The sequence below is a fragment of the Anarhichas minor genome, unplaced genomic scaffold (assembly GCF_050575085.1).
Source record: "Anarhichas minor isolate MPS153535 unplaced genomic scaffold, ASM5057508v1 ptg000004l, whole genome shotgun sequence".
Classification (NCBI taxonomy): Eukaryota; Metazoa; Chordata; class Actinopteri; order Perciformes; family Anarhichadidae; genus Anarhichas; species Anarhichas minor.
In genome coordinates, this window is record NW_027466450.1 from 10461101 (window position 1) to 10476683 (window position 15583).

General features: G+C 41.2%; 1 protein-coding gene across 1 annotated transcript; it reads right to left on the bottom strand.

The window, feature by feature from the left end:
• Nucleotides 1-264: 264 nt before the first annotated feature.
• pou1f1 (POU class 1 homeobox 1) lies at nt 265-9620 on the bottom strand. Its single transcript, XM_076104073.1, has 7 exons — nt 9485-9620; nt 7531-7692; nt 7149-7247; nt 1984-2247; nt 1661-1825; nt 1281-1341; nt 265-490 (listed from the first exon to the last, which is right to left on the bottom strand). The coding sequence occupies exons 1-7, from the start codon at nt 9618-9620 to the stop codon at nt 265-267; spliced, it is 1113 nt and encodes a 370-aa protein (XP_075960188.1).
• Between the last annotated feature and the right edge of the window lie 5963 nt (nt 9621-15583).

Consider the following 15583-nt stretch of genomic DNA (forward strand, 5'->3'; position numbering starts at 1 on the left):
CAGAATGTTAGACTGGCTTTTACCGTATATAAGTTATAATCTGAATGTTAAATCAGTTGAATTGTTTCAAATGCATCAGCAGCTGCTTGATGCAGAATGAGGACAGCTTTTGTTATTGGGGGTTTTTCTGTTTCCTATCTGATTTCTGTCAGACTTTTGATTTCACAATAACGCTATTTCACTAGCTGTGGTCGTGAGCGAGCCTCCATCAGGCTGGAGGTGAACGGAAACTCTAGCTGAACCGTATAACTATGCCATTGGTCTTTATGCTTTACTCATCTGTGCAATGCAGTGTGGACCGAGTTTGTTCAAACAGGAGCTGAGGTTGAGACTGGTTTTGACCCGTTTCTCTCTTTGGCGTCTGTTGCAGAACCAGACTCTGACAACCTCCTTCTCCAGATGGAGGCCCTTGGCTATCCGGGCTATTTCCTGGGAGGATGGCTTACTTTTTTCCACAAAGCTGTGCTCCAGGGCCTCCTTAGCTCCAAGGCTGCAGTGGGGAACAAGGGAGAGAGAAGAAAAGATGAACTGTATGAAATCAAAATGTCATCGTATGATATGCATTGTATCTTTGCTCCTTATAGTTTAGGGGGTCGCCAACAAGTAGGTCGCGAGCTGCCAGTTTCTGAGTGGCTATAGCTAAAGGTTCAAAGAATATGTACATACATTTGATGACACAAAGTCGCTTTGTAAACCTGTTTAATTTTCTATCCACTCAAACTCACAGACGCTCCGCCCCCTTCTGACACCAAATGATTATTTGCCAACTAGCTCTCAGTTGTAACGAGTTACACTGCTTTCAAGTTTGGTTACAGGGACATCGTAACATTAGGCGATGTTAGCAGACTAGCAAACAGACACCAGATTTAACAATGACCGCGGAAAATAGCCAGACCAATAAAAAGCAAAATAAGATGGGTCTTAGACCAGGTGTGTCTGCAAAGACCACTGCTGTATTGTGTGATTGAATGAATACAATCCGCAATTGGCTAACCTCCCTGTTTAAACACTAATGGCCTGTAAACTTACCAAGCAGTATGCCCGCTTAGCAGCGGCTGAGTGGTGGTGATATAACAAACTGGGGAAGAAGGCCAACGCCCTTCACCTATGTCAGGATTGTAATAGAGGCAATGACTGCAGTGGCCGAAACATTATTAAAGGACCATACAAGTAAGACATATGTTACGTCTGCGTTTGGCGATGTGAAACCTGGTGCGATGAGCAGCACCAAATTAGCTCTGGGAGGAAAAAAGGTCGGCGACCCCTGTTATAGTTGGTACCTGATAGTTGTTCTCCTTTTCCTCTTGCGCTCATTCATTCCTATTTTATCATTGTACAAGGCTGCAGGAAGGAAAAATAATATGTTGTTAGTGTTGTTACTGCTCACAGCTCACTGTGTGTATGTAAGGCAAACAGGTTGGTAACCTCTGTCCTAGACGATGTACAAGCTGGTGTTAGATCTTTGTAATCATGCCAGGAAAGCATGGCTGTAATACAGTAATCTCCAGCAGACCATAAAACAGTGACTCAAAAGTTTATTTGCAACTTACACTGACACAATTATTTAGCTCATAGAAATTAGACATCCAGGTAAAAGATCGCGGTTCAATAAATGCTCTAAATTGGGATTGATGGAATGGAGTATATGTGTGTGACTCACCACCGGCCAGCTCAGCTTCGTCGAGCCATTTAGCCAGAATGGCTTTGAGTTTGCAGGCATTCTTAAAGCTCAGCTGCAAATTTTCAAAGCGGCAGATTGTGGTCTGGCTGAACTCTGAGCCGTGCACTGCAGCAAGAGCCTCGCCTACATTAGTCTGTGTGTAGCCTGGAGGTCAAAAGAAACCAAAACACTTCATGGAATACCCTCGAGCAGAAGAAGTGCAAAAGCAGAAACATTCATGGTGAGGTTCTCTAATTGGTGCACTTGGGTTGTGGGCAAATTTTCAGCTGTAATTATTATCATCACTTAGTGATGATACTCACCCAGTTTGATCCTCCGTATTTTGAAGTCATTGGCAAACATCTCCAACTCTCGTATCTGCGGGGAGTCCATGGCCGGGGCATCTTCTGGGTCCCGCATGGTCTTCCTTTGGCCATCAGTTTTCATCTCTCCAATACTATGGCCCCCAGGGACCTCATCAGTGGAGAGGAGGACCGGGGGCAGTGAGGAGAAACCATGGCTTAATGCACAGGAACCACTACTTAGACCATGATCCGGAAACTTGTACAAGCAAGGAGTAAGAGACCCTGGGGGGGGGGGGGGGGGGGGGGGGAGAGAGAGAGAGAGAGAGAGAGAGAGAGAGAGAGAGAGAGAGAGAGAGAGAGAGAGAGAGAGAGAGAGAGAGAGAGAACATTTGTTGGAAGGTGCCTCAAGGGAGACCCTCAAGCTGTCAGAAGGGTGTTGAAAGCAGCATGGCTCCTATTCCCACATGTATCCTGACAGCCTTTATTTCCACAGCACAAAAAAGTTTGACAAGCCCCTGCAAGACACCCTGAACTACTAAGAACAAAAACCGCTGGAACCTGCAGGCTGATATTTTTTATATTATTGTTATAATTTTGCTAATATAGCCCATATATAGTATTCTTTAATTAATGCGACGACTCACATCTCATCCTGAAAACAAAAGGTATGCCTAGTGAGATCTTCCGCCACATATTTTTGTATTTTGTAAGTGAGAAAATACACTTTTTGAACCCGATTATGTAGCACCCACCTGAGGCAGCTCCATTCCTGTGCAATGAATTTAATAATCAGTTGATTAATAGGTATTTCTTTCCCTGGCCCTTAACATAATATATTCCAGATATTCACCTCTGCAGTTTACCTGTAATTTAAGACGCCCATTCACATTTCTTGCTGAAATACTCTTATCCTTGGCTTCAGTGTACACAAAGCCGACTTCACTTCTTTGATTTCAATGCTCTCTATTATCATGTGGTAAAAAACAAACAAACATTGAACACAACTTTTAAACAACTTTTGGTGACTATAACCTTAAAGGTGCAAAATAACGAGATTGGGAGCACTTGAGCCCCTCAATGGCTCTCAACATGGCGACGCCTGTGCCGGTTGCTTGGAGCCAATAATGGTAACAGTGCAAACAACTTCAAATGTGCTGACAGGGCTAACAGTGTTTACCTGTCGGGGAACCAGAGGATCAGTGCTACGCTTCTGCAATGATGCTGTCGGTCGAGACGGCGTTATTAGTTGTCACTGGCAAAGTGTAGCATTGCCCAAAAAAGAACCCATTACATTTGGAGGGGATCCAAATCATGGATTGACTAAACACATTATTTTTCACTTATGGAAACGGCCTTGGCAGAGCACACTCTCTGAGTGGCCTTCTAGTTTCTACAAGTGGCTGTTAATGTTAAGTGGTTAGCTGCAGTGGAGCTTGTAGCTGTTGCTGCCAATCACTAGTTTTTTCCTTTTGTTAGTATTAATGACAGATTACTGCCAGAGTACCAGATGGGTGGATGACTAACTGTTATTTGGAATATGATGCTTCTCATCGCATCAATACTCTGCACACAATAGCCAATACCTGATTTGTGATTTAAGTCTGACAGAAACCAAATGTTGTCTTCAATCCACTCTGACCTATTGCACGAATATCCTTTGCTTTTGATAGTATCAACATAGCTGGAACAGAATCTTAAATGAGCTATGCAACACTCCCCTCTTGTGTTATGGGGATTGTAGTGCAGGGAAAACTACATCACAATCGACTGAACGAACTTTCACTTAACTGAATTTACAGATCCAGTGATGAGGGAGATACAAGAGAGGAGGTTGCAATGTTTTGGCTAAAACTAAAAGTGTCTAACACGGCAACAAATCCTACCTAAAGGTTATAATGTGGAGTTTTTACCAGCCGCGACAGCGACGCTGGTATTGTTTTCACTTTGTGAATCTGTGTCATCATGACAAAATATGGTGCTGGAGACACCTTCTGAGGCGGGAACTACCACAGAGACACGTTTGAGAACCTTGACAGGTGTTTATATGCCTGTGGACAGATATTCTAACCACGAAAGCGGCATAAACGTGCAGGACGCAGTCACAAAACTTTATAGACATGTAGTTGAGATCAAAAATAAAGATGGACTTCAATGATTTTGTGTGGTCTGAGCAAGGGGAGCGAAGAGACCACTGCCCCCCTCCCACACACACACACACACACACACACACACTTAACGCCCCTGGTCTATTGCCGTTGGCTGATGTGATCCCATTGCAAGCTTCAACTCTGAAAGAGCTAACTAGAGATGGGATTATATCAGCCCAGATGCCAAATCGGGCCGATGGCCCCTTCCCCACTTCCTACCATCGTACTACTGGCCCCCTTGCTCGGACCAAACCCCTCTCCGAACTTCGGCTTCATTTTTTTATCTCAAGTACACATCTGTAAAGTTTTGTGACCACATCTTGCATGGTTGCGACGCTAAAACGGTGACAAAAACACAAACATCTGGCAAAGTAGTTCCTGTTACAGTAGGTGTCTCATGATGACACACACACACACAGACTTACAATGACTCACAAAGAGAAAACAATACCAGCGGCAGAGGAATACTGGGGCATTCTGTTCGCCTCACCATGTTGGAGAAAGAGAGAAGACTTTGCCTCGTTTGTGCTGATGCCTGCACTGAAGTTCCCCGGAGGGTGTACAGCTATCCTTGAGTGCACACAGCAGTTTGTTTGCGCTCTGTGGAGACACACTGGACAACAAGCACCTTTCAAAACACATGCTCAGTGGATGTGTGAAAGCTCCCCACAAGCCTTCGTGTATATCGATGGCCATGGACCCTCCAGCTGTTATGTGCTACAACATGTGCACCATCCAAAGAGTGTGTTAACATCAGCAGCTTTATGCTGCGCAAAAATAGAAACCAAACTCTTGACATTCGAACTTCAGAATGCCATTATTAATGAATGAGCTGAACCACAGCATTGACTTTTTTATCACCCTTTAAAGTTGTCCAACTTCTTAGCAACCAGTTGGCTTTTTACACATCCAGCAGAAAGGGAGTGCCATTAGCTATTGTTAAGGAGTTGTGTTTCAAGCCTCCTGATTAATCTATTAGTCTATTGAGCTCTGTCTGTCTGGTCTCCAACAAAGACTAGCATACTAGTACATCTGGCTCTTTAGCTGACAAATGCTAACCTGACCCACCAGATGGTTGTTACACAGAACCATCCGAGAAGCCATCAAGGGAACTGTTTTGAAAATGTTAAAAAAAAAAGAAATACATGTGCCAGGAGATTGGATGTACCATCTGTCGATCAAACTCTTACCAAAGCAAGTCTTGAGAAGAGAAAAAAAACATCCTTTGCATGGAGAAAAGCTGTCAGTGCCATTCTTTGATCTTCTTTCAATAAAGAAATACTCTCCAGTTGTGATACAGCTGATGCCATTGCAGCACGCTAACCTCTTCAGGAGTCGCCATTGTTGTTTTCTGAACTAACAGTTGTCCTTTTCTGTGTCGCACACACCTGGTTGGTCCAACCAGCATTAATTGTAGCCTGACAAGATGGATTTTCATGTGATTTGTGATTGCGCAACTCTCACGCGATCATGACAGCTGCTGTGCAAGGTAAGAGAAATGCTTACTCTGTGCAATTTGTTGCTGGGCAGGTAGCATACGGTGGGTTGAACAGTTGCCTGCTGTGGCTGAAAACAATGTTGATGAGGCTAAACAGCTCCACATAGCTAAGGAGAGCTCCAGAGCTGATAACTCTCTGTGGGTTCATAAAGCGACACCTTTCATATTACACCTAGTCATTTGATCCATTGTTAATATAAAAAATAGATGAGCACAGTTTTAAAAATGAAAGCGCCAATTTCTTTTGTGACCTTGTCACATCCACTTTACATAAGTACGGAGTTTTGTTTAATGCTATTAACTCTGTTAATGCCCTCTCCTCTTAAATATCCCTCTACTGGTGTTGACCACTTTCAGCAAGTTTCATTTAAAGTTGACCTCCTGATGGTAATACTAAATGTGGCCAGCTGTCTAATTGTAATCCTAATGTATTTTAGCACTGCCTGGGACACTGCAGACCGTACACTTTTATTAGACCACATAGATGAGTGGGTAGATGTCGCCAAGTCTACACTCCAGTGGTTAAAATCCTATCAACCTTGTCTGTTAAAAGACAAGCAGCAATAGTATGTCCTCTGCAAATGTTAATTGTTCTGTGCCAGCAGGGTTACTTTTAATGTCACATTCTTTTTTTGGTCAGCATTTGCTCTCATTTGGTTATATCAAACTAAATTGTGCTATGGACATCAAACATTTAATCATTTTTTTAAGATTTAGACTTCAGAAGGTTACGTCTTGTATGTGTAGTAAGAATAACTTCTTAAAGTGATTTCAGACAAGAAAGGACAATAGTGTTAATTCTACATGCGTAGTACACTAGAACAACTTTACCAGAAAATTCTGTGAAACGCTGGAACACATTGTTCATAGTTAGAAGTTAATTGAGCACATTTTTCAGGGTCTTTAAAATCCTGGTTAGGTTGTCAAGCTTCATTTTTTTTAATACCAGCAATTGCTCTGATATGTAAGCTTTTATATTAAATCTTGCATACTTAATACGGCTAATCAATATAAGTAGAGGGAGACTTTTTTTGTTTGAATTAAGAAACTGTTTGAGCAACTACATACACAAATTGGCATTGTTTGATCAATCTTTATAGAGCTACATGTTGACTGTGAAGAATATTTTCTGGTAGGTATAAACAGACTTTTGAATGACTTGAAATTGGCACCAAAATATCTTGGCATGAAAAAAATAGAATATCTCTTAACAGCAATACCATTCCCCCTGACAGTCTTCACACAACCACTTCTATATTCATGTTTCTGCTCTCTGCGCAGCATCGGGAGGAAGTGGCAAGTCGTCTTTGACGGTTATGTTTAACAAGTGCGCTAAAGAGCTCAAGCGTTCGGCGAGGTAATCAAGTCTGAAATTGATTTTAACTGGTAGCAAATTTTAAATTAAATTGGAATAAACAAATTGCCCAATTTAATGGATTGAACTGCAGGCCAGGGAATGATTACGTGTGTGTATGCGTGTGTGTGTGTGTGTGTGTGTGTGAAAAGACTGATAGTGAGAGTGTGTATCTGATCGTTACCTTGCAATGAATTTGCACTGCCTACCATGTTGGGGTGAGGTACACCACATGTCTGCAGGATACGAGTCTGAGAGATGCTGGCAGAGAGCATCTCCTGAGCTGGAGAGAGAGAGAGAGAGCGTGAGAGAGAGAGAGACCTTTATTATTGTCTGCACAATAATCATCGTTCTCATCCGAATCACAATCATAATCATCATCGCATGAGGCCACCTTCACCATTAGGCCATTACTTCATTTCCATTGCAGCATCATTCCTTTAATACATTAATTATAGGCTCGATTGACCAGATTAAAGTTCTTGATGATTAATTGTTTGTCGATTGACTTACATATTAATTACGGCCTTGCAATAGTTGTCACAAATACCATCACCACCACTCACCTGCCATCATGCCATAGGTGGCCTGCTGGTTGCTGTAGTGACAGGGGGCGACTGGGTAATGTAGGCCCGGGGGGCCGTTGCCAAGAGCGTTCCCGAGGGTGGAGGTGGACAGGTGCATGTGGGAGCGCTTGGAGTGCTGACCCAGGGACAGCCCAGATGATACTGATGGAGACAAATGTGGTTACAATCTGACCAGAGTACAAAAGATCAGCTAATTAAGAACTGGAGAGCGTTGGCTAGGATCTGATCTGAGGACAGGTCAGCTTTGAATACAGTTCAGACTGTAGAGTTTGACTAATATGGGGTTTTGAAAACTACTATATTTTATTTTCAAATTGGAACAGGTGCTATGTGTTGTCTTTAAATTTAAAGTGGGTTGTTAAAATGCGGAGTGCCCACGCAGTTGCTCACGCTCACTAAACCTTCCACTGAAAACCCATTAAATACTTTTTAAATAAATTTATCAAAAATATCATGTAAATAATTTTGACTAACTTAGTTTGCTCATGAAGGAAGTTTCACTGCTAATATTTGACTCTTTGCAAATGTCATCACGACAGTCTGGTGCTAGTGCTGACAGCGCAGAGAGAGATGCGAGTGCAGTTTTAGTCGAGCACATTTATTCTTTAAACTAGAAACCGGAGAGTCAGCTACCATATCATTTGATGCTGGTACAGCTTTGAGCTGCTCAGTAAATACATTAAAACATGTAACCGAGATCACCTGACACATCTTTTGAACAAAAGTGATTTGGAATGAACGCATTAAGAGTAATGGCAAGCCAGAACATATGCTTCTAAAACCAGGGAAATTCACTTTTAGATGGCAACCAGTATCATTGATTGTGAATCCTCTTTAAAACCGTTCCTTTTGTTGATGCTCTCGTCTGATTAGTGTATTTTAATATAGCTGAGCACTGCTCTGGTCATGTCCTTTGCTAATTACATAATTATTCATGTATTCATCTTTTTATCCAGCTTGATGTTCAATTCTGGCACCAATGCGTTGAGATGCCCTCCAATGTAGAGACTGTGCACTGTGTGCCATGTATGATGACTTGAACATCAATACAAATACAGTAAAATCCTGCCATAATTGAAAATTTGACTTCTTTCCTCATTGCATACTGTACTTATTTTTTAATTTAAATCAGATGACAGCTTTTCACCTTTAGTTCATAGACTCATTGAAAGACAGAAATCAAATATAGGCCAGCACAATTCCACAAGCACAGTACTGTCTGAGCAGAAAATCTATTTGCAAGAGACGTTTGAATGGCTGCTACAGTATATACATTTTATGGCTAATGTTCTGCATGATGTGATCCGGTCTATTCTGAGCTACAACAATCAGCATAGACTAAAACCTGCAGGAAGTTTTATCCACAATGCTCCATAGGAGAAAAAAAGACCTTGAGGAGTTTGCTATACTGATAACATATCCTCAAAGCAATTATCCACTGAGTAGAGACAGCTGGGCCAAACCAGATGATTAGATACATTTACATAATTTCAGTTGGCTTTGAATAAATGCATTTTTTCAATCCAATTCATCTGCATTCTTGCTCAGCTTGGGTAAATTAGAGGCCTCTAGGAGCAACTTGTAGCCCCACATGACACATCACTCACCTGCAGCACCCATGCGACTTTCTGTATAATCGCTCACTGTCGACACGAGCAAATCTCACTTCGTCACAGCACGGGATGGCACAACGCCAAACTCCGTTTTTTTATAGCCTCACAAGGCTGAAGCGGAAGGCTGAAGTAGTACAGGGCTGCCTTCTTGCAGCTGGGATTTAATTAATATCACAACAACGATATATGAACCATAGTCCATATCATTCAAGCACTATAAACTTCCACTCTCCCCTTATACTTCGCGACCGCGGAAGCCTAATTTTTGCAGAACAATACGACATTTAAGAGAAAATACTCAACATTACAGGACAGTTTACCTGCGGAAACCATGCTGTGAGCGTGGGAGCTGGCTGCCAGGCAGTCACCGGTAGAGGTGTGGTGCATGAGGATTGGCAAGGGTGAATCTCCCGCAAGTGGGGTGAAAGAGTCGGCGCCGAATACCTGGCAGGCCATTCTTCTCTGGCCTCGCTCAAATGGTGCGCTGACGTTTGAACTCTTAAGTGGTTTCTTTGCTTTGCTTTGCCTTCTCTTGCTTTAATTAGTCTTGTCTGCCATTGCTGCTTTCCTTGTCCTGTGTCTTTTATTGTCCTCTTGGAATCCCTTCCTTTCCTCTTCCTCTTCCTCCTGTGCGTCTTATCGGTGGCTTTTGTCTTCCTCTTGTCTTCTTTGGCCTTCTCTTGCTCTGCCTTCTCGCTGCGTCTTGTCTTCTTTTCGTGTCCCGGTCTCCCTAATTCAGCCAAGCACAGCTCTCACCTCAGTCACTTGGGAATATGCAGTGAGAAAACTGCAAACGGGTACCTTTTTTTCCCTCAAAGGGAAATGGATGTCAGCCAGAACTCTGCACGGTTTGCGGCACATCTGTAGCCTCAGTCAAGACTCTCGAGAATGATTAGTTATGAGCTTCAGGTTGAAGTTACTATCACAGAAATATCTGCTCAAAACTGTTACTCAACGATTGTGCTTTCTCTCATTAACGATGCATGTCCCTGTCTCTTTTTCTCTACTACAGATGCAGGTAGGCCGGTGTCTCTCATACCCTCAGCATTTCGCCGCCCTTGTCTACTGCAGGTATTTATATGCCACCCACCAACAACTAACCACCCCTCTCTCTACCTGTGAGGCCCCCTATTTCCTATCGAGCTGCTCACCCCCACCTACCAATCCCATGTCAGTGTTGTTATTACTTGTGTTTGTCCTTACCTGCATTCTCCTCATCTCGTTACCAAATCCAGGATTAGGGTGCAGAGCGGCTGAGAAACCCGATCCCCTCCTCTCCTCTCCCCCTCTCACTATCTGTCTCTCCCTCTCCCTGATTGCAGGGTTGTGTTGTTGTAGTTGCAATGGGAAAGTAATGTGAACACTTAAAGTGCTCATTAAAATAACAAAGACTGGTTTCATGTGATAATGAAGTTGATGATATGGTGTGGCATGAAGCGTTGCCACAAATTGTCTCAAACCAATTGCAACCAATGCGGTGCACCACTTGGAAAAACACACTTATTTCACCACAGACATTTAATTGCCGTGCAAGAGCTTTTAGGTGTGATCGTGGAGCCTTGTCTCGGTGTAAGCGGAATAAATTGTTTCCGTGTGGTGTCCATATTGTGCTGAATGCAGAGCTCTCGGGGCAAAGACAACAGGTCTCATCGGGGAGGATAAAGGTTAATCTGAAGAGCGTGGCCACCATGTGCACTCTGTTGTGTCTGTTTGTGTTTGTCCTGGGCTCTGCTTCACTATTGTTAATGTAGGTGGGCAGCAGGTGGAAAATAGCTTGTGGGTGGCAGGCACGATTCAACTTGTTAAAGCATGCAGTGTACATTTTGTCTGGATGCACTTAGTCCTTTGGAGAATGTCTTTCCTCAAAACATTTTATTTGTATTCATTCAAGTGTAGGGTTAAGAAATGCTCATGTTATATATATATATATATATATATATATATATATATATAATATATATTTGTGTTAAAAAGCCCAAGTTGAAAAGGTCTGTCAGTTTGTCACATACCCATATTGAAGACATCTTCTTTCTAAATGTGTCTGGCATGTGCTGTTGTGGATATTCACCTAAAGTGTCACATTTGTAGGCATCAAAATCAAACGATGAATCCAAATGCTGATGACATGGAGTCACTTCCTCCATCTCCCCTTCAATCTGCAACCTTAATACACGTGAGTCTTTAATCTGTTGTGTGATTAAACAAAACACAACGAGAATGAGCACTGATAAATAAAAGCCTTTGTGACAAATTGCAAAGCAAATCGAAACGGACTTTGACAAATCTCATTTCACCAGAGCAGGTTTGAAATAAACACACACCGAATCCCCAATATTGAGAAGACAACTGAATGTAATGGTGTGTGACAATAAAAGAAATCGCCAGCGCCATATCCTCCTTAAAATATTTCTCTCTCTTCTTTCATTTCAGCCAACACCTCCCACTCAGGGTAAAGACCATCTTCCCAGCTGGCGAATGCAGGTTTATTTTTGCACATAGAGACTGAACCACCTCTGTTTTATATCAATATGTGCACTGGTGTGAATCTCCTCCTAAAATCTAGCGGCAGATATTTTAAACGATTCTTCAGTCATTTCGATTCTAAATGAAAAGATCAGATTAATAATTCTTCATAATTCATAATAATCACAGATTAGCCTTACATGTAATCAGTTGATGGTGTAACAGCCTGCTGAGATGAAACAAGGTTGACACAAGAGTACATGTAACCACAACGTATAAATACTAAACAGTTGACTAAGATTGAGAAAATCTACCTTTGAAATATCACATTTGGTTTAAATATTTGAGTTATTACACATGATCAGGTCAGTGCTGTTTTCCTCTGATATGATGAATATATATATATATATATATATATATATATATATATATATATATATATATATATATATATATATATTTATATTGTGATACAAAGGTTGGGTAAAGGGTATCTTACTCTGAATTGCCTCCACTGTAATACTTTATTTTGCTGCATGAAGCACATAACATGTTTTATTGTTATCATAACAAATATCATCTTTATTTTTACCAGATTGCTATTGTAATGACGTTCTAAACAGTTTCAGGGATGAGTACGCTTAAACACACAGAAAATGGCCAAATGTCACGATATGTTGAATTTTTTAATTTTTAAATACCAGCAAATGAAAGTTTCAAAGAGCTTGGATCAGACTTGTGTGGACTGAATATGCTTTTAGATGAGTAAAAAGTAGATAATCAAAGGATGAGAGAGTGGAAAAGGCAAAGCTTTCCCATGGATAGATAAGTAGACGCACACACACACATACATATGCACATAAAGAGCCTAAACTTAATTAGTGAAGAGACCATGAGTCAAAGGGTTCTCTTAAAACACCTGTCCTAGATCCCCTTCCTCATCCTCCCTCCCCTTCACACACACACACACACGCACACACACACACACACACACACACACACACACACACACACACACACACATACACTTAAGTATAATAAAAACACTTGTTGTAACAAGCACATATATACACTTGTTGAAACAATCACATACAGGTATATTCCTATATTCTCTTCCCCACCTATATATATATATATATATATATATATATACACACACACACACACACACACACAGACACACTCCAAAGACCACTGATCCATCCACCGACGCAGTGGGAACAGAGTGCGGTGATACATTCTCACAGGTATCACATGCGTACATACAGTGTACCAGGTGTTTGTGTGCATGTGTGAAAAAGGAGATGGCCCATCTCAGGGGGTTTATCCCAATGTGTAAAGTAACTTGCTATTATCACCCAGTCAACAATGTTGAGTGCAAGGAACAACATGTTTACAGTCACCTTATGCACATTTTAAGCAAACTTTCGAAACCACGCAAAAAAAAGAGATGTGAATTAGCAGCATTCCCATCAACTACTTTGAAGCAAATAAACTCGGCTGCAGCGTAGTTTCATCAAAAGTTGGCACAGTAGGCTACACATGGCTGTAATCCGCCAGAGTAGAAGAAGTAGAGTTTGCGAACCAGAAACAAAACACACCGGCGTGGCCATAACCCTAACCCAAGAGAAAAGAGAGGTCTTCAGGAATTAGTTTCAGCTAGTATTCATGTTTCATCGTGTCTGGTGACAAAGACAATCATTCGCACTTTATGGGAATATCCGGGAAGACATCGAAACAGCAGAAACAGCTGATTAGTCATGTGAGTAAAATGTTCGCTGTATCAGCAATGGCGTTTCTATAATCCGTTAAACACGTCAACTCTTTTTTGAAAAAAGGGAAAAACAGCTTTTACTATACAGCTTTTCTAATGCAATACTTAAAAATGTGCAAACAAATATGTCAATGAACATTGTACATGGTTACCATGTATGTGAAACTAAGAAAATGATCCAACCCTGTGCATTGAGTACATCTCTAATAATGCAGCTATCATTCATATCATTTCTGTGAAGATTGCATTTGCTGTGGACAAAGCTGAAAAAACTATTAGTTGCGTACACTAATATAATTTATTATTTGATAATTAATTTAGTCTATTACAAACTGTTACCACATCATTTTTTTTATAAATCTCACAACCTTACAATGCTCATTAATGATTAGAACGACTAAGTAAATAGTATGGACACAGCATTATTGAGTGGATTACGGCAGAACTATTCGCTTTTAGCAGATAATGCAGTGTGAAGCAAAAAGTGTGTTCCTGCTGTCAAAGATCTCCCTCAGCCAGCAAAACCAAACTTACTGCAGCTTTTCTTATTTTTTCTTTTTTTTCAGAGTTTTACTTGGGAAAGAGTTGCATGGCTGAGTGTGGGTGTGTGCATTTTATTTTATCAATACACACTGAACTTTGTTGATTGACCCTGCGGCACCTCAGCAAATTCTTCATATAACCAACCTTGAATAAAGCAATCAGCTCCGGAGTTTGTTGATTCTAAATAAACATTGAAACTGAATTTTGTCAGAATATCCCTGTTTTTACCCGACCAAACCGCGAGAGAGGGGAAGTGGGTGTGAAACCGAGAGCTGAAAATGGCTTTTGTCTTGTTTTTGGATTTCTGCACCCATTCATTATGCAGGGATGAACTCTGAGTGAGGTTTGTTGGATGCTTGAATACATCATGGCAGAGGTCAGCACTCCTAATGAATATCAAGCCTCATGCACCACTCTGACCACCATCTGCCCAGAGCTGCGCCTGACTCACCAACCACAGCACAAACACCGCCCGGAACGCATCCGAGAAGGCTAATTTCATCAACATATTCAACAAACCCTGTTCGAACAGCAAAGGTTAACCGTCCAGAGAAGGAAACAAGAACAGGTTCTGAATCTGCTCCGCTCTTCTCTCGCAGATTACTATCTCTCTTCATTAAACTAAATGTCACGTCAAATATTTGTTGGTTTAAACGACACTATCCCCACATTCATTTACAGCTCTCGCTTTGGTATAAATGAAACACTTCACCTTGCATGTGGTATTCTTTTGAGATCCCGTTTCTGAGGAAATGTTTTTGATTTATTTTTCAGTTTTTTTGTTGTATAAGAACAGATGTACTGATACAAAAATCAAGTGGTATTCATCTGTTGTGTAGAAAAGATGATGCGGAGCAAATTCATTTTGTTATGCTCTCTATAGCTATTTTCAACAAGTTTCAATAAATAAAATGTGATGGGCTTTCACTCACACAAAGTCATGATTAACTTACAATAGCTCTATTTGAACAAGGCTAATGGCAGGCATTTTAAATTGGCAACTAATCTTTGATTCACAATAAGTACGCCGAGTCGTACTCCTCGCCACTCATCTCACACTGCGGAAAAGTTTCCATATAAGGTAATGCAAGTAAATAAACCATCCAATTTACCATCAAAGGTTTTCAAATGTCCTTGCCAAACACCCCCATACAAGTGCAACTACAAAAACATCCATCTCCAATAATTATGATATTATCGTAAAGAGTGAGTAATGACTGCAGTAAAAGAAAATAAATAAATAAAAGAATTGCATAAACCTACTGCGAAATTCCAGCTGGGATCTCAGTTTCCTCCATTTCTCTTGAATCCAACCGCCACATTTCAGCCACTGAGCCTCAGCCTTGAGCACACACTGTCCCTTTCTTCCTTCGGAAAAAAACACACCAACATCATTGGACTCGCTAAATATATTTATTGCACAGCATGCTGAATGTTTAAAGAGACTTTTATTTTTACAATCCATATACAATTGTGGCACCAGACGAGTTTGGCCCTCTGTCTTTACATAGTCAAACACTGCTGCTGGCATACTGCTCTTTGTGACTCTGTTCTCCTCTGCTCTTTGCAGTGCTCACAGTCTGACGGACAAATACACTGAATAACAAGATGTTGCAGAAGGATGAGTAAATCTAACAGA

What these genes read in the sequence shown, in the direction of transcription:
- pou1f1 (XM_076104073.1), bottom strand. Translation starts at nt 9,620, where the DNA reads ATGGCCTGCCAGGTATTCGGCGCCGACTCTTTCACCCCACTTGCGGGA. An exon ending in CAGTGCAAATTCATTGCAAG is followed by an intron (nt 2,248 to 7,148) that starts GTAACGATCAGA and finishes CCCCCCCCCCAG; the next exon opens with GGTCTCTTACTCCTTGCTTG. An exon ending in CGAAGCTGAGCTGGCCGGTG is followed by an intron (nt 1,342 to 1,660) that starts GTGAGTCACACA and finishes TCCTTCCTGCAG; the next exon opens with CCTTGTACAATGATAAAATA.